General features: G+C 40.6%; 1 protein-coding gene across 1 annotated transcript in view; it reads left to right on the plus strand.

Moving 5' to 3' along the window:
• Nucleotides 1-26,953, plus strand: part of LOC136873911 (motile sperm domain-containing protein 2) — a 234,990-nt gene that overhangs the window by 95,297 nt on the left and 112,740 nt on the right. Inside the window, exon 5 of the mRNA XM_067147242.2 lies at nt 8,645-8,850. Within this exon, the coding sequence (XP_067003343.2) occupies nt 8,645-8,850 (206 nt within the window). The remainder of the gene's footprint in view (nt 1-8,644; nt 8,851-26,953) is intronic.

Genomic DNA, 26,953 nt, shown 5'->3' on the forward strand with positions numbered 1-26,953 from the left:
TTTTAGAATATAAATCTGCTCAGCACATGAATGCCCTTTCCTGAACCCGGCCTGGTATTCACCATTTTGTTTATCTAGATGTGTTTCAAGCCTCTGCTGCAATGCTTTGGATAGGATTTTGTATGCTATAGGAAGAGGGGAGATTCCTGTGCAGTTGTTGATGTTAGTTTGGTCCCTTTTTTTGTGTAAGGGATCAATGAGTGCATTCTTCCAATCACTTGGTATTTCTACTTTTTCCCAAATAAAAGCAAATAATTCCCTTAGTTTTTCCACTATATTTTCATCTGCAAATTTGAGAGTAATTGAATCTTTCCCAGGAGCTTTGTTGTTTTTTAGTTGCTTAATGATGTCCCTAATTTCTTCCTTATTTGGTGGTAATGAATCCTTCAACTTGAATTGAGGCTTTCCAAACAGCAATCCATCTGCAGGAGGTTCACAGTTCAGAAGATTCTGGAAATAGTTGGCCGGATAATCGCAATTCTTCTTGTCACCAATAATGAGTTTCCGTTGTTCACTTTTAAAACATAGATTACCAGGGGAAAATTTTTTGAATTTGTTTTTAAACCTTCTGTAGAAATCTCTTGTGTTGTTTCTCTTGAAATCATCTTCTATGTTGTGTGTTCCCAAGAATTTTTGCTGTGTTTCCGTTTTTCCTTGAAGTCTTCGAAATTCCTGTGATTAGTACACCATTTATTGCAGGCTTTATACCTTTCCCATAAGGCTACTTCACAATTGTCATGTTTCTTCTCTTTGGTGATCATTATAGTCTTTTCAGCTGCTTCTTGAATCCCTCTTGCCATTTCATCCCAATTCGAAGATTCCGAGACCTCAAGCTCTCGTTGATAGTTCTCGACAATCTCTTGGTTTATCTTGAGTTCATCAGTTTGATATTTCTTGATTTTGGGTGAAGGTCTCTTGAAGGACTTTGGAATAAACCTTGACTCTAACAAAGTAGTGGTCAGAATCTATGTTTGCACCTTTTTGCACTTTAACGTTCAAAATCTCTGCCGGGTTTGATGTGGCTACATGGTCTATTTGGAACTCCCCTAACATGGGATTTGGTGAACGCCATGTCATCAATTTCTTCCTTTCTTGAATTGGGTGGACATTAACTTGAGGTTGAAAATGCCCAGGATAACTGCCAACTATTTTCCTGTATTTTCTTTCCTTGCCAACTTGAGCATTAAAATCACTCATTAATATTTTTATCATATGTTCCGGAGTTTCCAACAGCTCGTTTTCCAGGAGAGACCAGAATTCTTTGAATCTGGATTTTTCTTGTCCTCATTAATAGATGCATGCCCATTGAAGATTGCATATGATTTGTTTCCACTCTTCAAGGTTAAGATGGAAAGCCTAGGGGATGGTGATCGAAAATCAATGATTGCATCTATAATTGAACTGTGAACAAAAAATGCTTTTCCTAGAATTGAAGGTGATTTTCTTTTATTACCCATTTTATATTCCCTGATCGCTGGTTGTCCCTTTATTTTCTTGTACTTGCCCATTATAGATACTTCATTTGATGGGAATCTTGTTTCCTGTACAGCAAGTAGCTTGATCTCATATCTCTCCAGTTCTTTGATAAGTTCCATCTGTTTACCGACTCTTAGGAGGGTATTGACATTCATTGTACCAAAGAAGTGTTTTTTCTTGGTCCTCATCTTGCAGGGTGAGGGATCCTCCGACTGATCCCGACATGATGGTGCAGGGCCCCCAGAATCTAATGCCCTGTTCAGACCAGACTCTAACTGGCCCCGGATTTTACTGGCTGGGATAGTTTCCAATGTGCGTTTTACCATCATGGTAGATTGTGTGAATCATTCCATATGAGGGTGGAACCCGTAGGTCCTACAAAAATTAGAACCAGATTGGTAAGACCTGGAGCATGCTTAAACAGCCGACCCTGACCTGGATACAGACACTGACCACAACACTGCCCGCTGGGGGATCAGACGTGTGGATTTACATTTTATTGTTCTCCCACCTTCTTCACCGTTGGGATCCAAATTCCTCATCCGCTGCTGAAGCTGTTGACTATCTTTGTGAATGCTTTTTATTACTATCCTAAAAAGCAAGGATGCCTTTTCCGCCAGTTCCGCCGTATTGATGATCTTCATCTCTGCCTTTACTGCCGTTGAGGTCTTCACTCATAACCCTGAGCTGGGACCCTTACCAGATGATACACACCGGGTCAGTGTGCTCTGGGACTCGCATAGTATCAGACCATTCCTTGAAGTGACTAGACAACTTCATTTGCATAGATGCTAGCGTTTGAGTTGCAATCTGATCAGTTTGTATTTCCAAATCAAGAACTTCATCTCATAAGAATAGTCTGTAAAATTCATTTGATGTGGCTGTAGAAGTATCAGCCTCAAGGTTTAAAGGTTCCCAACTTGTAAATTGAATACCAGTATAGTTGGTCCGTTATTGGACTTTATAAATATTCCAGCCAACTCATTCCTGGTTACCAGCGTTTTGCCCCAGTGTGCTAAATTGGGCTCATCAGTTGATAAATAGCACATCTACCAAGGCGCATGGCTAGTGCATACCGTGGAGGCCAATGCGTAGGCTACTTGAAGCCAAAATGGAATGAAACATGTTCTTATAATGTTTAGCTAGAATTTAAACTGACACATGTTTGTATATGCATAAAAACTAGCTATAAAAATAAGTATTGGGCAGTGGGAAAAATTCTTTGATCTTAGTTACTCTAAAACATTTTTACTCGCTATGAACCATACCAACCTCCACCCTCTTCTGGCTCTTTCCCATGTGGGCACAGCCACTCTTAAGACCTGCTGTTGCCGGGCTGAGTGGCTCAGACGGTTAAGGCGCTGGCCTTCTAACCCCAACTTGGCAGGTTCGATCCTGGCTCAGTCCGGTGGTATTTGAAGGTGCTCAAATACGACAGCCTCGTGTCGGTAGATTTACTGGCACGTAAAAGAACTCCTGCGGGACTAAATTCCGGCACCTCGGCGTCTCCGAAGACCTTAAAAAGTAGTTAGTGGGACGTAAAGCAAATAACATTATTATTAAGACCTGCTGTTCTGGTGCCAAGCATCATCACTTTCATCAACAGCATCACCAACAAGTCTTACTCCATACAAGATAGTCATGATTGCACTTCATCCAACATTATCTACTAGCTTCAGCGCAGACTCTTCCCAGTTTTCTACATTGGCTTAACTACCAACTCACTGGGCACCATATTATCTGCAAAACCCTTAACATAGATCTTCCTATCCCATTCATACACGGTACCATAAACCACGTTGGATGATTGTTTCACACTTGAAGTCCTCAGAAATTTACCCTAGCTTCACACCTTCTCACCCTTAGAGATTCCAAAGTTGGATATCAGCTGCTGACCAGGTCTAGCTAGGGAGGCATCCGGCCTTAACATTAGATAATAACTGCTCCTTTATTTTTTTCATTCTCCCTTTGCCTTACACAGCTTTGTCAACACTGACCACTACCATCGTTGTTCTATCCTCCACTGACGAAGATTGCAGCCGAAAATGTTGGACCCATATCTTTCTTTTGTGTGTTACCCACATGTTCTTACATAGTAAGGCCCTGTTCTCCATATGTTTATTAGATTTATCTATAGTTTGCTCCTGCTAAATTTTTTTTTACCAGAGCATTTTTAAAATACCTTTCACCTTACTATATCAGCCTTGGCCTTAACAACGTGAAAGTGACCGAGGTATGAGTGACGCTAGTAATGCCATTCCTTATGCAGCCAGTCCCTGTTATGGAGTGAAAATGTTGCTCATAAGGTCGGTTGGTGCGGGCATTTCAGTGGGATTGGCAGACTGGGATGTAGTAGCAACATCTGGCTCGTGAGGAAAGCAGTAGGAAACTACGTCACTCCTCATTTCCCTAGCAAGCCTTTTCAGTGACACTTGGGCCACCTGTGATGACTGATGGCAGAGCTGTTGATGTCCAAACCAGCCTCAGGGCTGAACACTCGAACATGCACATACATACAGTAAAACGTGCTTTATGTGTAACTCGGTTCTGCATAATTCGTATTTGTACGTAATTTCCTTTAGGTCCCCGCAAAATGCAATTTAAAAGCGTGTTGATTAAACCTTGTTTGTACGTTATCCGTTTATACGTAATTCGCTGTAATACTTATTAAGTGTCAGAGAAATATAACTGAGTTTTGCGTAGTAATTGTAATGACCACATGCTTTTTTAAAAGAAACTACTGTATTTACGAAGTTTCCTCTTTGTTGGCGTAGACGAAAGTAGAGCGGTCGGGTTTTGATGCTGAAACAGAACACAAAGGGTTTCGCCGAGTGACATTGTTGACCCTTACTTACTGGCGGCTTAAGAAAGGCCACTGTTGTTTATGAGTTTCATTTCCGTATTGATAGATATTACTTTACAAAAAACAATATAAATATAAGTCACCACCTTATCAATACAAAATTTATTCACATTCAGCTAGTAAATATTGTCAAGACCGGTTTCGACCCCTAGGGGGTCATCTTCAGTTGACATGCATAAAAGATATATTTTACAAAAACATCACATATAATGATTAAAACATAAATTAAATCGAACTGATCATAAATGTTGGTATGTATGTCTTGGTACATTTGAGCTATTGTATGTGTCAATCCTAAATTTTCAGCATACAGTGTCAAGGTAAGTAGTTAGCTAATATGCTTCATCCATGAAATTACATGCTATTTTTCATGTTATCACTGTCTAATTTGGGTTGTACAATGTGGAATGAGATATACATACATTTGTGTGAATTAATAATAGTAAGTTCAGTAATATACATTAAAAATTGGTTCTTAGATTACATTAATTGATTATTGATCAGTCATATGAAAATGTAGAATTATTGGTTTGGACACTTGTGATTAAAATATTAGTATGCAATACCTTGTTGGCATATATCTTAAATACTAAAGTATCAGTTTATAAAGCCTATGATTCTTATTTTATGTCTTGGAATAGGGTTAAACTTTTTTTTTTTAATTATTTGTTTTGTTTAGCATAGGCATTGGATAATCTTGTTAAATTGGACACAACTAAAACAGTGGTATATATATATGCCTGGTTAAAAATACATTGCATTAACATTATTGATATGTGGTGCTATATATACATTGTTTGGGGTAAAATGGGGTTAACAAGGTTTTCACAACAGTATTTGATTAGTTATAATGTTCCGATAAAATGGGTCCGTAAAAATATATAACTATATACAAAATTGCGGTTAGGTAAGTATTTGTATAATCTGCTTGCAATTTAGGTAATATTTGGTTGTATGTCTGGAGATATTTTAGGCAGCTACTGTTGTTAGAGCTATTAAGAGTCTTGAATATATTGATGGAGCATGTTCTTCTTTTCGTGTGCCGTAATATGTTGAGTTGGTGACATTTGTAAGAACGCGTTGAATGTTATGCGTCCTGGTAAGGTGCACGTTGATTTTATCGTAGAAGTATATATGTTGTGAAAACAAAGTATCTGGAAATAGAAATAATGAGTGTGAAAATGGTGTGGTATGAAAGTGTAATAGTAAATCGTATGTCGTTTCACTTACGTTAGGTGTTGGAACCGTGCATTCTGTGTAGCTGCCTGTTGAGATCTGATACGTGTTGCTCTGAGATTGTAGTTGGCGACGGTAGAGGGGAGGTTTGGGGGAATGGGTGGAGTGTTAGTAACGGGAGTGGGGTTAGAGGGGAGGAGGTTTTGGGGCGGTTGATTTGAACGTATGGATTTTTGTTTATTAATTATTTTAAGGTAGAAATCTTTTAGTAAGGGAATTACTGCATGAAAAAAAAAAATTAAGAAAGGCCAACCGAGCGAGTCCCCTTTGCTCTCTATCTCGCTCCTCCTCCACCTTCGTAGTTTTTTACCTTAACAATGCCGCCAAAGATTAAGATACTTTACAAGCAAAGTGGGTGGTTTTGGTGTGGAAACAAAATAAAATACAGTAAATTTGTTTGAATATGAGAATTTCTTTCATGGGAACAGCAGAGAAGTAAAATGTCCACGGTGCCGGTATCTGGTGTTTACTGCTGAACAGTAGTTTTGTCATTCAGTTTCTTTTGATTAGCCATGAAAAACAGAAAAAGGAAGTTATACCCTATATGAAAAAGTAAAATTTATGCGAGAAGTGGACACTAATCCACACAAAACAAAACCTGAAATTGCTTCAGACTTAGGGATAGCGTATACCACGCTGTGTACAGTCATCAGTAAAAGAAATGCTATTTTAGATGAGTTCTTAAAACTGGGTTCAAAATCAGCAAAGTGCAGCCGTCAACAAGAAGGAAGGTACGTAGATTTGGAGAAAGCACTTTTCACATGGTTCCAGCAAAAGCGGGCTGCAGCTCTATCAATTAGTGGCGACATGCTGAAGGCAAAGGCGATAGATTTAACTAAAATGATGAGTATCACTGCTGATTTCAAGGCTTCATCAGGATGGTTGCAAGGATTTAAAGATCGTCATGGAATCGCAGGGAGAACAATTTGCGGTGACTCAAAAGCTGGGGAAGACGTCATGGTGCAACGCTGGAAAGAAGAGGTTCTGCCGGGTATCATAAGCAATTATCAGCCTCCAAACATCCACAATTGTGATGAGACCGGCCTATTCTACAATCTCCTTCCTAATAAAACATTAGCTGAAAAAGGTGACTTATGCCATGGAGGGGAGGAACGTAAAATTCGTGTAGCAGTACTTCTCGCCACCAATTAGGATGGATCTGACAAACTTCCTTCACTTGTGATAGGAAAATCGAAGAATCCGAGGTGTTTTAAGGGTGCAAAAGCAAAACGTACAGAATACGAGTCCAAAAGAAATTCTTGGATGACTATGCTTCTAATGGAACAGTGGTTGAAGAACCTAGACATCTATATATTTTTAAAAAATATGTAAACTGAAGTCAGTCAGTCCGGCCATTCCATCCGGTTGATTTCCTTCATTTTTTTTTAAACTGAAAGGTATTCATGCACAGATTTGTCATCAGGTACTATAAACCACTTAACTTCGCCTTCCTCAAATTATTTGATTTTTCAATTTTTTGTCTCTTTGAAGCAATCATATCTTTGGTTCTAATTGAGGTACAGAGTTTGTTTTCACCTAAGAACACTCAGTGGATCATGTTCTTTGAGTTTAGCTCTTAACTATTCAAATTGGTTAATTCTGAGGAAAGTTATGAGTGCATATTCAATTTGACGTCTCATTTCTTCAACATTTTTTCTCATTTAAGCAATCATACCTTTCGTTCTAATTGAGGTACGCAGTTCGTTTCCATCTAAAAACACTCAGTGGATCAAGTGCTTTGTTTTGAGGTAATAACTACTTAAATTGGTAGATTCTGAGAAAAGTTATGAGTACCTTTTGTCTCCATGACGAAGATCTTTGAAGGACTTTTTAACAGTTCGGCGCATAGTGTTGTCGAAGGACCGTTTAATTCAGTTTGTTTGTGTGATGTATTTTCAAGTGTTTTATTGACATAATATTACATTCTACTACCACAGCAGATCTTGTGCTTTATTTCATTAACTTGAAACTTTGCAAATACATCCGTGAGGATAGTAACGAAGAACACCATACTTAAAATACATCGCGGGCGGCGCCAGCGGGAAACTGCTAGTTAAAATGAAAAAGAAACAGAAGATGATCCTTCTTCTGATCGATCGATGTGCAGCACATCCACCTCAAATCGTTCTGGAGAATGTTCGAGTGGAATTTTTCCCTCCTAACTGTACCAGTGTTCTACAACCGCTTGATTTGGGCATCATTGCAAATTTCAAAGTGCATTATAGAAAAATGCTGGTTCAACATTTAATAACATTGAGTGATGCAGGAAATGAACCTTTCTCCATTAATTTGCTGCAAGCCATGGACTTTATTTCGTCTGCCTGGAAGCAAGTGTCATCCTCCTCAATCAGCAACTGTTCCCGCAAAGCTAGTGTCTTACTAGAAAAGACTGCCTCTAATGATGGTTATGGGGACGAAGTTTTGTCTGGCAATGAACTAACGCTACCGGAGGGTGTAGAATTCGATGCTTTTGTGCATTTCTATGATAATCTTGCTGTAGGTGGAGAACTACCGGATGAAGAGATTATTGCTGATGTATGCCAACAACGCGGTGGTGATGGACCAGCTACAAGCAATAGTGACAGTGATGGAGATAGAGATTAAGGACTTGAATCTTGAAACACCTGAACTGAGTGAAGTGTTAAGTGCAATCTATGTGTGTAGGCATTACATAAATGCGAAAAGTTGTAGTGAAAAAGTTTTGAATTTATTAATAAGTTTGCAAAAGGAGGTTTATACTCTTAATGCAAGAAAAGTGAAACAAGCCAAACTATCTGATTCCTTTAAGGCTGGACCAAGTTCAAAATAATAATTTTTGTCTTAATGTATTTATTATTTGCAAGATTTACATATGTAGGCCTATTCCATTGGTTTTTCAGTAAATATGTGATTATTGCATAAGTCTGATTTCTAAGTAATTCTGAGTTACAAGTAGTTTTTTCTCTTCCCTTTGGTATACGTATAAGTCAGGTTCAGCTGTATCAACTAAAGTGAGTTTAGTTGGCTATGTCTTGTCAGTTGTTATATTTATCATCTCAGTATATTTTTACCACTATGTTATGATTTCAGCTGCTTTTAAAATAATAAAGTCTTGGCTGCCTGCGAAAGCTGTGCAGAAAATAAAATTCGTAAATAAGAGCTCCTTGAAGGATGTTGTCCCATCGGATCAAGCATTGAAATGTTGGGGTGGCACTGATGATTATGTTTTCTCCTTTGTTCCTGAGCAACGCACACCTGTACTTAATGACAACAAGGCAGATGACAGCAAAAAAAAGGTGAGGTGATGGTGTATATTGGAATAAGTTGTTTGCATCCTACATGCATCAAGATTTGCAGTATTTATTATTTGTTTGCTTGGTAATTTAATTTTCTTTGTCTTATTCATAACTAATAGCCTACAGCAATATTTCTAAATTTAATAGGTGCAATGGGAATGATGTGTATAATATAGCCACTCAGTTACTGAACATTTCTTCCTTGCCATAAACAGTTGCTCTTCATGGATTTTCTTCCAGTCTATCTCCCATTTTATCCATGTTGCCCTTGATTTGGTACAAATTTATTTTAGCTCTTCATATTTTGCAACCATAGTAAAAAAATTAAGTTTAAACAAAGTGTTTAACTCAACATAAACTCATGTTATAAGTTTTAATCTAGATGAGACACAATCAGTCACAAATAAACATAACTTACCTTTAAGAAAACGTCCCGCCCAAAAAAAATTGTGTTCCCAATAGACTCCACTTGGAAGCGCACATCACAGGTCAGGATTCAAAATATTTAATTGAATACCGAGATTACATTTAACCACAATGAGTGGGGTTGCCCAAAACCTACTGAATAACAACTTGTATTTTCATTCACAAAATATATTAATCAGGATTCAGGTAAATTTATTTTGGCAGGCTGAGTTTCTCAGACGGTTGAGACGCTGGTCTTCTGACCCCAACTTGTCAGGTTCAATCCTGGTTCAGTCCGGTGGTATTTGGAACTGCTCAAATACATCAGCCTTATATCGGCAGTTTTACTGGCACATAAAAGAACTCCTGCGGAACTAAATTCTGGCACCTCGATGTCTGTGAAAACAGTAGTTAGTGGAACGTAAAGCAAATTATTATTATTATTATTATTATTATTATTATTATTATTATTATCATCATCATCATCATCATCATCATCGTTATTGTTGTTATTGTACCGGGAGGTACACCTCTACTCCGTACATTCAAAATAACTGCCTTTAAGAACTCCCCTATCGATCTAAAGGTGAAACTGAAACTACACGAACTTTGAATTTTAATCAGATGATGTCACCACTGAAATACTAATTGTTTTGTTGTGAAGTTTCCTAAACTGAGTGAATTTCTCCTTGTTTTGTTTGCCATTCATCAAGCATTTTGGACATTCTTCTACAGATGACGCTACAAAGAACTATGATCATGCACTCTGGTGCAAGGTGAAAGAACTTATAACTTAAAGAAGTTTTGTATTCTAGGTTGAACATAACTGATCTATGTTCATTTATTTTTGGATTGGCAACACTTCCTTTTCCTTCCGCCAGTTTTGAATTTAGCCAATCAAGAATTTCTGTAATTAATTTTCAACCAATCACAGGCTTCTTGTTCGATTCTGAGTGTAACTTTGAGATTAACCAATTAAATTAAGAGGGTGTGTCTTGATTATTCTTGAATGATCTCGAACCTTCCCTTAGGGTTTATAAGCTGCGGGTTTTCTCTCTCCCTTGCCAATTGACCGTCGTCTTACTGAGTATGTGTGTTTAAGCAGGAGGCGGGCGGCCTCTTTTGTCGGAAGCTAGACCATCTATAAGGTAATGGCCACATAACTCATTTTTTCTTACTACCTCCGCAGTTTAATCCGAGGGAAAGGTCCGAATCTTTAGTTATGTAACAAACCTTTCTAAAATGTAAATCTTCTTCCGGCTAATGTAAAAATTTCATGAAGCTTTAACTTTAAATCGGGGATAGAGAGTGAATTACCCTCTCGAGCTCCCCTCATCTTGGTTTGAGGTGACTACATTTTGTAACTGTTTTTCCTTCTGTAATGTGTTAAAGTAATATCTATACAAGTCACCTCAGTAGTTTGGGAATAGCCCGTGTTTCTTTGGCTTAGAGCCCTGTAAGTTTTTAAGTTTTCATTATCTTGGAGCACAGTGTACTCCACCATTCCTTTTGTGTTCGGGCCAGTTAATTAGCCTGTTCTTTTCCATGAAGGCTCCGTAGGTTGGGTATTAAATACCCCTGTATACAATCATTTTTTAAATTGTAAGTTGTGCCTTGAGAGGCCAGTTATTATAAATTGATGTTGCCTTGAGTAGGCTTGAAAAACTGAGAGCCTCTTAGCTCTTTCAAGTTTTGTAATTGTAAAGAGTGCCTCTGGAAGGCGAGCTATTGTATTTTGGGGAGCAAGTGCTCTTGAATTAGGGGTTTTCTGCCCTTGAAGAAATTTGTGCTCTTTTGTAAATTTGAGCGAGGAGCTCAAGAATTGTAAAGCAAAGGGCTTGAAGCCCAGGATCTGTAAAGTTCACTAACCTCGTCTGTTCCTAGACTTGTTTCAAGATTGTCATTGTACCTGTTGTTTCATTGTTACGAAAAATTAAGTTTGAAATTCTGAAGAAAAAAAAAAAAAAAAAAAAAAACCTTGTGTTAAAGTTTTAATTCACCTTTGATATTGTAGATAGATCCATTCACCCCGGCACCTTCTTTAAACTCTTTCTGCTCCATGGGTCCCCGTAACAATTATTATTATATTATTATTATTATTATTATTATTATTATTATTATTATTATTGTACAGGGAGGTTCACCTCAACCCCGTGCATTTAAATGAAGCGCCTTGAAGAATGCTATCTATCACATAAAAATTGAAACTACTAGTGCAAGAAGTTGGGATGTTGATCAACAGATGTCACTTCTAATGTTACAGAGTAATGTGTTATTTTAAGGTTTCCTAAACTGACTGGATTTTTTTTGGTGTATCACAGTTTGCAACAACTATTTCAAGAAGTTTGGACTTCTTTATTAAAGAACTGATGTCAGGCACTCTGGTGCAAAGTGGAACAACCAGAAATTTAAAGAAATTTTGTCTTTATACGTTTCATGAACTGAATTGACTTTCTTTGTTTTTGATACTTCAAGGTTTGCAACACTTCTTACTCATCCCGCCACCTTTGGAGTCTGGCCAATCAAAAAATTTATGTATTTATTTTTCTGCCAATCATAGGCTTCTTGTAACCTTTTGACTGTCCAATAAATATGAGAGGGTGTGTCTGGTCTAAGTCCAGAGCCTTCTCGAAGCTTCCTCTCGGGTACAAAAGCTGACTCCTTATTGAGTTAACTTGTCTTACTGATCGTCGTGTTATTGAGTGTGTGTCCTAAGAGAGGAGGCGGGGGCCTTGTGCATTGGCAGGCAGAACATCAGCTAAGGTAATGGTCACCATCTTTCTAACTTAGTAGTTATCTCCGCAAGCCGACTCGAGGGAAAGTTTCCCTATCTTTAATAATGTAACCGTAAATTTTCTAATATGTAAACTTTTCTTTCTTCTCATGTAAAAGTTTGAGTAAATCAAGTGTGCTTAACTGAAATTCGGGAATAGAGAGTGCGACACCCTCTCTAGTTTCCTATCAACTTGTATTTGAGATGACTATGTTTTTGTAACTGGTTTCTGTATGTAGCCTTGTAATTTAAATTTCCTCCATCTAGTCACCTCGGCAGTTTAGGATTAGCCTCTGTATTGTCGGGCCACCAGCCCAAGTAGGGTTTTAATCTTGGTTTTCAAGGAGCGCAAGTTTCCGCCTCCATACCTTTTGATTTTTGGGCCAGTAATTGAACCTGTTATTTTCAACGAAGGCCCGGTAAAATGGGTACTCGATACCCCTGTGTAAACTTAAAAAGCAATTGATATGGTCTTGTAAATTGTAGGTTGTGCCTAGAGAGGCCTGAAAGTGTAATTTTATTGAGCAAAAATGCTCTAATCCCAATTGCAAAAGTTAAAGGTTGCCTTGAGTAGGCTGTAAGGGTTTGGGAGCATAGTTTACTTGGTAGAATTGTAGAGCATTGAGGCTCCTTTCTTCAAATGTCAAATATATTTGTGTGAATATTGAATGGTGCCTTCAGAAGGCCATAACTTAAAACCTTTGGAGCAAATTGCTCTTGAAAATTGTGACTTAAATTTCCTGTAAAACAAATTGGGAGATTAGTCTCCTTTACTATCTGTCTAAACGCAACATTAGTGATGTAGGGACTTCTGTAAATAGGGAGTTCAAATTGTAACTAACCCTTTCTAGGTTTTTCTGTTTTGTACAAAACTACCTCTGCACCTGAAATCTTGTTGTTTGTTAAATTTTAATATCTGAAAAGATATATAACCTTTATTTTAAAGTTTTAAATTAATCTTTGACTATGGTAGATAGACCCATTCAAACCAGCACCTTCTTTCACCTCTCTGTTCCACAAAAACACTGTAACAATTATTATTATTATTATTATTATTATTATTATTATTATTATTATTATTATTATTATGTGCGTATGGACCCAATGGATCACGCAAAGCTCTAACGATTCTGTTTTCTGAGTTGCCAAACAGCTCTCATCCTTTCTCCGTGGATCCTTTTTCGTTCTTCTGTCCACTTTGCTCCAGTCTTCCTTTTCACTTCGTTCTCTGGTTGCACTTTCCATCCATTAATTTTTTTCCTATAAAGGTTTCTGTCCGCGGTGTCATTTGGAGTTATCTGGGGTTTTTCCAGATCCTTCTTCACTTCTAGTACCCATGGAATATTTTTTAGATGTTCTATGTAGGTGAGAATCTTGTGTGTCAGTCTACTTGCCGGCAATCTGTGGACATGCCCATAGAATTTGACGTCTTTCACGGATGTCTGCTGCAATGTTGGAATGCTCTTCTGTCTCCCTGCGTAACCTCAGTCTATATCCATCTTCTGTTTTTCGGGGGCCGAGAATTTTCCTCAGGATTCTCCTTTCTTCTTTTAAAATATTATTATTATTATTATTATTATTATTATTATTATTATTATTATTATTATTATTATTATTATTTATTAAAATTGTGAATAAGGAGAGGGAAGTATTTGCACTACATAATAATTAGTTATGAAGACTTTCTTCATAGTAAAAACTGAAGGGAGGTCTGTGCTTTACGTGTATGTCAGATTAACATTAGTTTAAAATACCAATTTTTTAAAAATATTTAAAATTGTTAAGTGGTAATTGAGGAACGATTTCTGAACGGTTCATATGAAACAACTTGATTAAGGGACTTGAAGCCCATGATCAGTTAATGGAAATAATTTTGCAGTCAGTCTCTCAACTTGAGTCGAGGGCCATACTATAGGTAAAACCCAATAAAAACATTGGGGGGGGGGGGTAGATAATAAAAGAACTAGGAAATGAAAATTAACTCAGGAGTTATGTCCCCAAAATAACAAAGATATAAAACAGTCAGCTTAGCAAACTACACAAGAACAACAAATTAAACATTAACAGAGAAAAGAAACATGGACACGTCCACTACAGCAAGAACAGCTGACAAGATACGATGTAAGGAAAAACTTACAATGGAATGGAACCTTAAATAGCAATGATCAACTTCAAAATTTTACAACTCTGTTATAAATTTCACTACAGCAGGAACAGTTCTTCTTCTTCTTCTTCTTCTTCTTCTTCGTCTTCTTCGGCTTCTTCTTCTTCTTCGTCTTCTTCGGCTTCTTCTCCTTCTCCTCCTTCTTCTTCTTCTTCTTCTTCTTCTTCCTGGGGCCTCTAAATATTAGTTCCTAATTAGTGTCGATCTCTAAGATCTTTTGCTACCATGTTTTTCCTTCATTCCCACCTAGATATACCTGCTCCCTTCACAAAGCTGCAGGTTGTTCTTATTGGGTCTTCTTGGATTTTTTCTCTCTCTTCACCTGGTAGTCCTAGAGTGGAGAGTCTGATTCTACCCAGCGCCTCACATTTGAAAAGTGTGTGTTCAGCTGATTCCTCTGCTTCATTGCATTTCCTACATATATTGTCTCTTATTACTCCAATTCTGAGTAGGTGTTTTTTCAGATGGCAGTGTCCTGTCAACAGTCCTACTACCCATCTTATATTTTCTCTGCTGAGTTTCAACAGTTCTTTAGTATGCTTCTTGTTTGGTCCTTTTATCAGTTCCTTTGCAAACCTGCATCCTGGAGTATTTTTCCAGTTCTGCATTTCAATCAATCAATCAGTACTGATCTGCATTTAGGGCAGTCGCCCAGGTGGCAGATTTGTTTCTTTTGTACCCATTTTCCTATGTAGTGTTGGGCTTGTCCATAGGAAATCCTGCATACAGGTTCTGGGCCTACAAAATGTCTTTCTGCCCCTTTCCTGGCTAGTTTATCTGCCTTTTCATTTCCTTCTATACCTGCATGCCCTGGTACCCATATTATTTTGACAATGTTGTACTTTGAGAGCTTCAGGAGAAGTGAATGGCAATACCAGACAATTCTGGATATTATCCGGACTGTTTCTAGTGCCTTAATGGCCGCTTGACTGTCCATAAAAATGTTCTTAATCCTATAGTTCATTTTCAGATTTTCTCCTGTGCTATCCCCACTCTTTGAGCCATCAGTCCACCACACTATATCTTCTTTTCAGTATTGCATTTGTTGATATCCCAGTCTTCCTTTTTAATTATCTGGGTCTCAGATGGTTTTTCAAAGTTGTACTTTGGTATAATATGATCAGAAGGCATGTGTAGAACTTCCTCTGTTATTACTCTGTTAATTTTAGTGTCCTTGATTGGGTCTTCGTGCATTCCAGCACTTCGATTGTGCCAATCTATATGAACTCATTCTAGGCTGTCCTTTTATGAAATTGCATAGTGATGGGAGGTCTAGTAAAGCATTCAAGGCTTCTCTCGGCGTAATTCTCATAGCCCCAGTTATGGCTATGCATGCCATTCTCCTTAGGCTATCCAATCGACTGCCGACTTTCCCTTGGCTTACTTTTTGCCACCAGATGATTGCGGCATAGGCCGTCAATGGTGTACTGATCATTGTATATATCCACATTACCATTGATGGTCTTAGGCCCCATGTCTTTCCGACAGCTCTTTTACATGCATACAGCAAGTTCTTGGCCCGGGTTATGTTCCTTTCTATATGTGGATTCCGTGTTCGATTTTTGTCTAATACTACACCTAGGTGCAGTGCCTGTTCTTCCATATATATATCTTGCCCAAAGAGCTTCAGTGATCTCTTTCCCTCTAATTTCCTCCTCCTTGTAAAAGGGACCAGAGTTATCTTCTTCGGCCTGATTGATAGTTGTTCTTCCCGACACGAGTTCTCCACAAGGTTAAGTGATCTTTGCATGAGGTCCTGGATAACACTACCCCCTGCGGATGGGGGACGCACATGCAGAATACACCCACGGTATCCCCTGCCTGTCGTAAGAGGCGACTGAAAGGGGCAACCTAAGTGCGGACATGGATTGCGGTTTGGTATAACGTTTTAGACCTCCTGTGGATGGGAGAGGATGAATACATCCACAGGTAATCCCTGCCTGTCGCAGAAGGCGACTTAAAGGATCTTGCGGCCATGGTGCCCTCTTTATTTTTTATTATTTTTCCGAGGGTCAGTTGTAGACAATTTTAAAATTTTTGATGTGTATGGTGCTCGGAGATGGGCTTCTTACGTGTGCGATTACGCCCAAAAGCCCGCAATTGACCACCCGGGGATCTTGCAGATAGGAGCGCCATGTACCTTGGCAGTAGTATCCGCCTGACAACACAGGTCTCCGCACAGCCGAATGCCAGAAGGACATATTGTTATTTACTCTTTTTTTCTCTATATTTAGTGCTCTGTGCATGCTATGGGGTACATGCTATTGCAGGTGACTGGAGGAAGGGAGTCCTAGTGCTCATTGCCTCAGTCATCCCGTATTAGGCATCGTCCAACATCGGACCCCGGGCAGTACCTGCTATGACCAGGTGGGTATTGCCTTAGCTGCTTGCTTCGGCTACAGAGACCCGTGATCGGAGTGGGTGGCATTCGGGGAAGATGATTTCGGGCATAGCTTCGAAACAAACTCGCCCCTCTCAAGGTGGTCCCCCACCGAAGTCTTTAACATTTGCGTCCCTGAGAGGTTCAACTCCTTGGGAACATTTGCAGCATGAAAGAATGGGATCCAGCTTCCCTAGGTTTCTGGTCGCTACGAGAACCGATGGGCATGATGTTAAGCTGGTAAAGTCGATCCCTTTTAGTAGACACATTGAAGGCGTCTACGTCGAACTTGACCTCAAGAAAATGCGCAACAGTAGTTTGCTTTTGAAGACTCGTACAGCACTGCATGCTGATCAGTTGCTTAAGTGCGACCACTTTGGCGAAATCCCCATCAAAGTGGAGGAGCACAAGTCCTTGAATCTGGTTCGCGGAGTCATCTTTCACCGCGACTTTATTTTGAACACTGACGACGAGTTGATGGAAGACATGAAGAATCGTGGCGTGACACGTCCGGCGCATTACGCGCAGGGTCAGCGGTGAAGACATGACCACTGGTGCATTCATTGTCTCTTTTAAGTTGTCAATGTTACCAGAGAAAGTCAAAGTAACAACTTATCGTTGCGATGTGAGGCCGTACATCCCGCTTCCTATGCGGTGCTATCAATGCCAGCGATTCGGACATACGGTATCTCGTTCAAATCTGTCTGTATGTGGTACATGTGGGCGAGTAGCTCACGGCTCGGAGCAGTGCACAATTCCATAAAAGTGCACCAACTGCTCTGGTTTTCATTCTCCTCGGGATCGGAACTGTCCGATGTATCTGAGTGAGAAGATGATCCAGGAGATCAAGACCCTGGATGGTCTTTCCTACCAGGAAGCGCGCCGTAAGTTTAATTCCACGAATACACCTGCCCCTACACTCGACTATAGCATGATAGCTCAGATTCTTCCAAGTTTGTCATTTATGACATCGTTACCTGTGCTGATCGCTGCGCCGAAGGCAACTGTTGCTCCTCAGAGCAAGGTTGCAAAGAGGAAAAGCTCAAACGGGCGGACCACCCCACCTTCGACAAACCAGAAGTATGTGCCGGCTGGCAATTCTGAACCAGCACAGCAAGGGGGGAAGGCTAAGTCTCCCCCCACCTAAGGGTTCGGCGAAAGCCGTTCCCTAGCCGGCGGAGGCGGCATCATCGACCAGGGCTGGGAAACCACCTCGCAGCCCATCTAACCAGAAAAGAACGCGGCGAAGAAGAGCGCCCTTGCCGGGCGCTCTCGCACTTCCCCTGCAAAAGAGAAATCATGCCCTCCATCTGGAGGGTATGAGACTGTGCCAGCAGGTACTCTTGCTCCAAAACCTGTGCGCTCTCCTCGTAGGGGAACTTCCCACCCCGAAAAAGTGTCGAAGTTCTGGGCGTCCTCCCCGCCGTCTGTCAATGACGGGACGGACTTTGCGCTGTCATCTACATCTACGTATGTAGATCTTGATAGTGTTTAGGCTTACGAGCATCTTGTCGCTCTTAACCTAACAGTCCTTTTACAGTCCACACTATGGCACTGTTACAGTGGAATTGTAACGGTTATGACAGGCATCTTGCTGAGCTACGTCAGCTCATTAGTGAGTACGCAGTGAGTATAGTCTGTATTCAGGAGACAAACTTCAGACCTGGTCATCATACAGTCTTGAGAATTTTCAGACTATACTCGACAGAATGATATTATGCCCACCGGGTGTCCGGTGGCGTGGGTGTTTTTGTCGATTCTGATACTTAATTCGAAGAGTTTCTTCTAAGGACCCCACTGGAAGCAATTGCGGTGCGGGTACCGCTGCCTGTCATAGCAACAGTGTGTAACATTTATTTTCCACCAGGGCAGCCTCTTAACATAAATGTCACTGATCTTGTAGATCAGCTTCCACCTCTCTTCCTCTTAATGGGTGATTTTAATGCCCATCACCCCATCTGGGGCTCTTAGACGCCTTGCCCCCGGGGACGAGAGCTGGAAAGATTAGTAGTAGAGCTTGATTTATGTATTTTGAACACAGGGGAACCAACTCACTTCAGTGTACGTTACGGCACATATTCTCACATAGACGTAAGTCTGTGCAGCCGAACGTTGGTTCTGCTGTTTCAGTGGAATACACGTGATGATCTCTATGACAGTGACCATTTTCCCATCATCCTCTCTTTGTTGAAACAAAAATCCGTCGAGGCTCCTCCTCGATAGATTCTTAAACATGCTCATTAGCCAAAGTACACATCACTAGCTGTCTTTAACGATGATATCAGGCGGACCGTCGGTGAGGAAGTAACTTAAATCACCCAAGTTATTCTTGCTGTTGCTGAGGAGTCCATTCCGTCCTTGGGGACTCCTTGCCGAAAACTCGTTCCTTGGGGGAACGAAGAAATAGCAGCAGCTATCAAAGAATGCCGTCGCGCTCATAAACGTTACCGTAAACAGCCTACTGTGGCCGACTTGGTAACATTGAAGAAACTCCGCACCAAGGCGCGAATTCTTATTCGCCGAAGTAAGAAAGCTTTGTGGGAGAGATATGTGTCGTCTATGACATCACATACTCCGTCATCTCAGGCGTGGACTAAACTTCGACGTATTTCGGGTATCCAAGGATCATCTTCTGTACCAGGAATTTCCATTGCAGGCAGTGTCGTCACTGAACCACTCTCGATTGCTAACGATCTAGCTAGTCATTTCGCGGATGTATCTGGATCCGGGAATTACCATCGTGATTTCCTTGCTCTGAAGCGGGAGGCAGAACGTTGTCAACTTAGTTTTGCCACTCAAGCTTCAGAGGACTACAACGTGCCCTTTACGAAGTGGAAACTCCGCAGTGCCTTAGCGCTTTGCAAGGACATGTCTCCTGGACCAGACAATATCCATAACCAGATGTTGAAACACCTTAGTGAGGATAGTCTACTATATCTCCTTCGTGTGTTAAACCGAATCTGGATAGAGGGTGAGTTTCCATCTCAGTGGTGAGAGGGCATCATCTTTCCTGTCCTGAAGCGTGACAAAGATCCTAAGTATGCAGGAAGTTGCAGACCGATTTGTCTTACAAACTGCCTGTGTAAGCTGTTTGAGAGAATGGTAAATCGTCGACTTGTGTGGTGTCTGGAGAAACGAGGACTCTTGTCTGAGTACCAATGTGGTTTTTGAGCCGCTCACTCGACCACTGACCACTTGGTACGCCTAGATAGCTCTATCCAGGATGCATTTCTCCGCAAACAGCATTTGGTAGCTGTTTTCTTTGACTTAGAAAAGGCCTATGACATCACATGGCGATATGGTATACTTTGTCTTGCATCAGTGGAGATTCCGAGGTCACTTGCCGGTATTTATTGCGGATTTTTCGTCCCTCAGTCTATTCCGTGTCCGAGTAGGGAGGACATATTAGCAATACCACGTTCAGGAAAATGGTGTTCCACAGGGATCGGTCATTAGTGTCAGTGTGTTTGGGATTGCCATAAACGTTATTGTTGCTGCTGCTGCTGGTTCAGCAGTAATACCGTCGCTATATGTGGGCGATTTTGCTCTGCACTATAGCTCGCGTAATATGGCATTCGCAGAGCGACAATTACAGCAAGCTATTAGGAGAGTGGAACAGTGGGCCTTAGAACATGGCTTTCGGTTTTCCACCGTGAAGTCCTCTGTTGTCCACTTTTGTCGGCTCGTACTCTTCACCCACAACCTGAGCTGTACTTACGAAATGTCATTCTTCCTGTTGTTGACACTTACCGATTTCTTGGGCTCTTTTTCGATAGCAAATTATCGTGGGAGCCACACGTGCGGCAGTTAAAAGATCAATGTGCTAAGAAGCTGAATATCATGAAGTTTCTTAGCAGCACTATTTGGGGTGCTGACCGCACGGTGCTCCTACTATTCTATAGGGCACATATTTTATCACGGCTAGACTACGGCAGGGCAGCATATGGCTCAGCAAGACCAAGCGTCCTTACGAAGCTGAACAGCATCCACCACAGCGGGGTTAGGTTGGCGACGGGAGCTTTTCGTACAAGCCCCATAGCTAGCCTGCTCGCTGAGTTTGGTGTGCCACCTTTACACCTGAGGCGCCAGCAAATGCTTTTTTCATATGCTGCTAATTTGCGACATGCCACTTCATCCAAGCTATCCTTGCGTATTCAACAATGGCAACCATTTGCTGTACACTGCTTGTCCTCGAGCAATGTGGCCGGTTGGAATACGCTTGGATAGTAGTCGCAGATTGTTTCACGTACCTTCAGTTCCTTGCCTTGTCGGACAACCGAGTAGGGTACCTCCGTGGGTAGTACAACGTCCTGAAATAATCCTGGATCTGCACACTGGCCCGAAGGAAAACACGGACCCTTCGATTTATCGAAGGTTCTTTCTGTCCGTTGTTGGCCAGTATCCAGGCTCAGTCGTTGTTTACACAGATGGGTCGAGAACAGACACTGGAGTGGACTGTGCGTTCGTTGTCAACACTGATAGGTTTCTGTATGGTTTCCCGGAAACCTGTAATGTGTACACAGCAGAGCTCTATGCTGTCTGTGAAGCTCTGCGGTACGCACTGTCCGATGAGCGCCGACATTTTCTTGTGTGTACTGACTCCTTCAGTTCGCTACAGTCTATTGATACCTGTTTCCCTCGGCACACTCTAGTGCAGCGGATCCAGGACCTGCTGGCCGGGTGTTCGGATGTCGGCACCAGAATCAAGTTTCTGTGGCTTCCAAGCCACATGGGCATGTAGGGAAACGAGTTAGCAGGCAAGGTTCCAGCAAGTGATATTCGCTCTCAGCTGAGACATCTAGTTATGTCCCATTGGGAGATACAGTGGCAGGCCACTCCTCTTCCAAATAAGCCGAGAGCAATAAAAGGTACAACGAAGGTATGGAGTACTTCCCTTCGGGCTTCTCGGGGGGAAGCAGTGGTATTATGTCATCTTCGGATTGGCCACGGTATCCTGACGCACTCCCATTTGTTGAAAGGCGAACCCCCTCCAGTGTGTACTTGCAGCTATCATCTTACCACGGTACACATCCTTACGGAGTGCGTGGACCTGGTCGATCTGGGCCATAGTCTAAAACTCCCGCGTACCATCTCCTTCATCCTGCGAGATGACGAGCAGCCGTAGACCTCGCCATCCGCTTTATGAGGGTTTTTGGTCTTTTTTTTATCGGGTGTAATGATGTCCTTGGTCCTAGTATATTTGTGTTAATTGCGCTTTTATCACATTAACCTCATTTTAGTTTGTGTTGCGTATCTTAATGTGTTATTTTAACATCTAACGTAAATTATATATACCCGCACTTCCAGGCAATGCCTTATTCCTTTGTTTCCTGTATTTTCTCTTGTTTTACTAGAAAATTGTGAATTAGATCCACTGATTGTTTTAATCCCATACTCATTTTTTTTCATCACCACTTTTTTAAACTCTAGTCAGTGGATACGTTTTAAAATTTTAACTTCATATATCATGACATCAATCTTGTTCCGATGACTTTCGATGTTAGGCCCCTTAAAACAACAAGCCTCATCATCACTGGATAACACTTATCACCTTACCTCGTACCACAATCACTAGGTTATCTGCGTATCCTTGTGTATAAAAACCTTGTTCGTTGAGCATAGCTATGATTTTGTTCACTGCGAGGTTCCGCAGCAGAGGAGAAAGAACTCCTCTCTGAGCACAGCCTCGGGTGGCCCTAACCATCAGTGTTTCTTCAAACAGGGTTGCTTTCATTTTCCTTCCGTCTAACATAAATTTAATCCATTTGATGATGATTTTACTCACGTTCTTTTCCAATGCTTTAATCATAGTCATAGGTTGTATTGCTGAAGGCTCCTTCTATATCTAGAAATGCCGCCAGTGCAATTTCTTTGTATTCTAGGCTTTCCTCTAGTTTACAAATCAACTGGTGGAGTGCTACTTCAGTGGATCTGCCAGGTCTGTATGCAAACTGATTTTCATGTAATGTTGAGTTTAGTTGCTCCGTTCTTCTGATATATTTATCCAGAATTTTCTCCATTGCTTTCAGCATGAAGGAGGTTGAACATAATGATCTGTATGCTTAGGCTTGCGCATAATTTGCCCTTCCAGGCTTAGGTATGAATACTGCTTCAGCTTCAGACCATGATTTCGGCACGTACCCTAAAGCTAGCCTAGCTCTGAAAAGGTCCGTCAGGGCATTGACGAGTATATCCCATCCTTCCTGTAGGAGTATCGGAAGTATCTAATCTGGCCCTGGAGCCTTTATAGGATGAAACATGTTGATTGCCCATTTTACATGGTTATGTTTTATTATTCTGTTGGCACAGTTCCAGTCTACTCTTCGAGCTCCAGTCTCTGTTCCAACCGTTTCTTTTGTCATCTCCTCAGCTTCAGGAAAGTGACACGCCATTAGTATCTCCAGCGTGTCCCTCTCCGCCTGAGTAAATGACCCATCTGGTTTCTCCAGTGTCCTGACTTGATTTATATGGGTTGCTTTCAGAACCTTCTGGAGTCGTGCTGTTTCAGTGTGTGATTCCACTTTCTCACAGAACAGTCTCCAAGATTTTCTTTTTGCTTTCCGTATCTCTAGGTTATACTCGGTGAGTTTCCTATGATATACGTCCCACATACTATTTCTAGATGATATTCTATACAACATCCTAACCTCTTTTTTTTTTTTTTTTTCATTTTGGCTAGTTTGTTGTTCCACCACCTTACTTTTTTGCTGTTTTTTCTTTTCTTTGAGAGGACAGTTTTCATGGAATGAGTCTACAATGGCCTCTTCTAATAGTTCCACTGCCTCATCCAATTCTCTCTGTCCTCTTACGTTAGTTGGAATTTTTTGTACAACCTTCCCTAAAACTTCTCTGTATCTGTCCCAGTTAGTTCTTTTTGGGTCTCTGTACATCTCAGTCCCACATAGTCTCGCATCTATTGCAAATTGGATGTGCTGCTGTTCTGCCAATGATGGTTCCTCCAGTACCTTCCAGTCTTTAATAAAGTTATCAATATGTGTAGTGCTTAGTGTAATGTCTATTGCCTACCTACGATTTTTATTTATAAATGTAGGCTTGTTTCCTAGGTTTAGTATCGTCAACTCAGTTCCAATAATAAATGCTAGTAAAGACTCGCCTCCTGCATTGCAGTTCATGCTGCCCCGTGCCGTGTGGTGTGAATTTGCATCTGCTTCAAGGACTAGGTGTTTGTCTTTCCTCTTTGCGTTGCAAATTAGGTTCTCAACTTCTTCTGATGGGGGCAGATTAGTTGAGTCATATGGGAGGCATGCAGAGCCTATGGTTATTTCTCTGGGTCCCTCCCAATTTCCAAGTTTAATCTTGGCCGCGGTAAAGTCCTGTGAACAGTGTTCCTGCAACATAAGACATTTTAATTTCCTGTTCACAAGAAGACATGTTCTGAGTATTTCCGATGTTGTATCCTACATCAGCTTACCTCCAGATTCCGCCAGTCCTGCTACTCTGCCCTTGACTACCCGTGGCTCTTGAATTAGGGCCACGTCAATAGCCTCGAGCTTGAACTTCCTAGCGAAATTGGCCACAGCTGCTTTTTTATGCTGAAGATTGGCCGGAAGGACCTTCAGCATCTTTATCAACATTGGGTTTCGTTTTTCCCCTGATGACTTGAAACTTGATCTGCCCAAGTCCGAGCTTAGCCTTAAGGCTTCTCTTTTTGAGCTCTTCAATGTCTCTTTCACCAAGGGCTAAAATGACTGTCCTTCCTGTCTTATCGATGGAAGTGGCATTCAGGACTCTCCCCTCTTGTGTTAGAAGTTTGGTATCGTGCTGATTGATTCTGACAGCAGTCTGTTCTACTGGAGCTTCTGTTGCCATTTCTTCTTTTGAGTCAGTGACAGCCTGTCCAATTGGGACTTCTGTCTCCATTTTTTTCATCTTGGGCTTGCTCCCGGATGTGTTCTACTGGAGCTTTCTTGGCTTCTCTTGATGTCAAAATTTTTGAAATTGGTTCTTTATAAGCATCCATATTCAATCAGTCACAGGGTTTTTGCCCCTTCTAGGGTCCTGAGCGTTGTTCTCACCATCCGTGGTGAGGCATACAGTCAGACATTGTCCTCCCGCAACTCAGGCTCTCCGTAGCAGAGACAACGCCCCTCAGTTATCCACCCAGCGGTTCGTCCCTGGCCCGAACCTAGCCAGGTTTGTTCCCCCTTCAGTAGGCCTACTCACGTGGTCTCCACTTGGATCGCCCCTTTCCCAACCCGCGGCTCGTCCAGGACCGCGCAGTGAGCCTTCACCTCAATCACCAGCCCCACTTCACTTGAACCACTGTATCTCCCATGTGGTGGAACCATGGATGCCTCTCTAGCATGTGTGGATGAGGGCTCCACTTCCAAGCCTTGACTTTGGGCTAGTAACAAAACAGGGACAGTTAATATCATGTTTAGTTTTTCAGGTTTATGAGAATATTTAATTAGCAAAGTTTAATAATGTGCAGATTGTCAATACACTCCCTAAATATTAACTAAATCACTAAAACTCAAGAGAAATAAATAAACCAATGAAGGATTAAAACATTCCAATGAAAGAAATATTTAAAATATAAACAAAGAAATTAAATTAGCAGCAGCTAAAAGGAAAATTATAATTAAAGTTAACGTAAAATATCGGTGGATCCTAAGAACAGAGGAAAAAATATAACGAAAATTAACACAAGAATATTTTTTGTAGTGTTATGAAGGTATAGGTGCACTCAAATCAGTCATAGTAAGGAGTTCACATAGAAAGTGGTTAGGTAAAGAGTCCGTACTCTGCAAAATTCCTAAAAAGGTTAAATACATATATTTATGTGGATGAGATAGTGTCCAGGCAGCTATTTTTAAATGTTCAGTCCAATGCGGAGGGAACGTATCATTTCTCAGAAAGGTGCAGGAAATAGGCATGTAGACAGGTTAGTCGAGGAAACATGGTTCTTAATGTAATACCCACAATTACATACGTCAGTGATGAGGCATAAATTGCTTTGATCGGAATACAAATGCAGAGAGTTAACCGATTGGCGATATTTCATGTTTGAAATCAGATGTGGAACATAAACATAGAGAATTTAAAAGCTGCTGACGTTACTGAAAGAAGAGTTGCATTATCTCTACTAACCAGAATCTGAAAGGATCCACAACTCCACTAATTATCCATTCATGGAACCCGGCATTGCAGTGGATAGGGAACACAGGTTTCCCACAGCGTGAGTTAAAAGTAACTGATTATCGCTTGATTATTAGCCTTCAGCTATAATGGGTCATGTGACAGTGCAATAAGAGAGACTTGATAGTCCCAAGAGAAACAGATGGATCACACCTGAGAGCAGATACAGGTAAATACAATAAAGTACAGTTGTAACTTAAATAATGCTGATTAAATAACATGCATTGAAAGTCAGAAAACCGCCAAGAGCAGAAATAGTAAGAAAACCTGTTAGCAATCTCAGAGAACACTACAAGATGTATTAAATATTGGGAGAATGTAGTAATTGACACTAATTTCTAATTGAGGCATAAAGCGATGAAATAAGTGACATACGTGAGAAATAATGACACTAAAGTTAGTTTGCTTCTTTCAGGTAACTGCTTTTAATTAACTTAATTGACGATTTCAACGACATGTATCACACATATAGGTATATCTTTAAAGGGAGAAGAATGTTATGTTTGTATCATGAAATCGCACAGGTCTGTACAAATGAGATCTGAGTATTTTCACAGATCCTCAAATTGCAGCAGTGTCACTTTTATGAATGCTTTTTGCAGGCAACTGAAATTCTTTCCAGAATTCTATAAAGAAGTCTGGGATACTCCCTCAAGCTCCAGCAATCAATCCGATAATTTTTATATTGTGAATCGGGTACTTCTGCTTGTAGAAAGGTATTTTCTGCCCGTAAATGTTTTGTTTGTATTAACTTGACCATTTTCAGTTTCCATTAGATCCGTAATGACTTTAATATTCAGCCTGTGAGAAACGGGGCTGATAATGGTCTGCCTATCAATAAAATTGATTTTACAGTTAGTATATACTGCTTGCTACTTATTTAATTCATACTACCATCGTACATATTTTGAGAAATAGATCTATTCTCTTCTTCAGCGATAATAACATGTCAAAATCAACACATAAAACCTATCATTGGGATCATTTGTATATAATAAATATGGTGTTATTAGACGACACGTGGAAATACGAAGATATGTAATCACTACCCAGAGTATCGTAAGTTATTTGAAGATACAATCTCTGCTGAGAATACACCACCTTAACCTTTTCGCTACTAATATTGTAAGCGACTATCCGAACCCTCTGTGCCAAATTATTTTTAAAAAATATAATGCCTCAAAATACATGAAAAAAATTAAAATTATGCAAGATATTTCAC

The sequence above is a fragment of the Anabrus simplex genome, chromosome 5 (genome assembly GCF_040414725.1).
Source record: "Anabrus simplex isolate iqAnaSimp1 chromosome 5, ASM4041472v1, whole genome shotgun sequence".
In the NCBI taxonomy this organism is placed as follows: domain Eukaryota; kingdom Metazoa; phylum Arthropoda; class Insecta; order Orthoptera; family Tettigoniidae; genus Anabrus; species Anabrus simplex.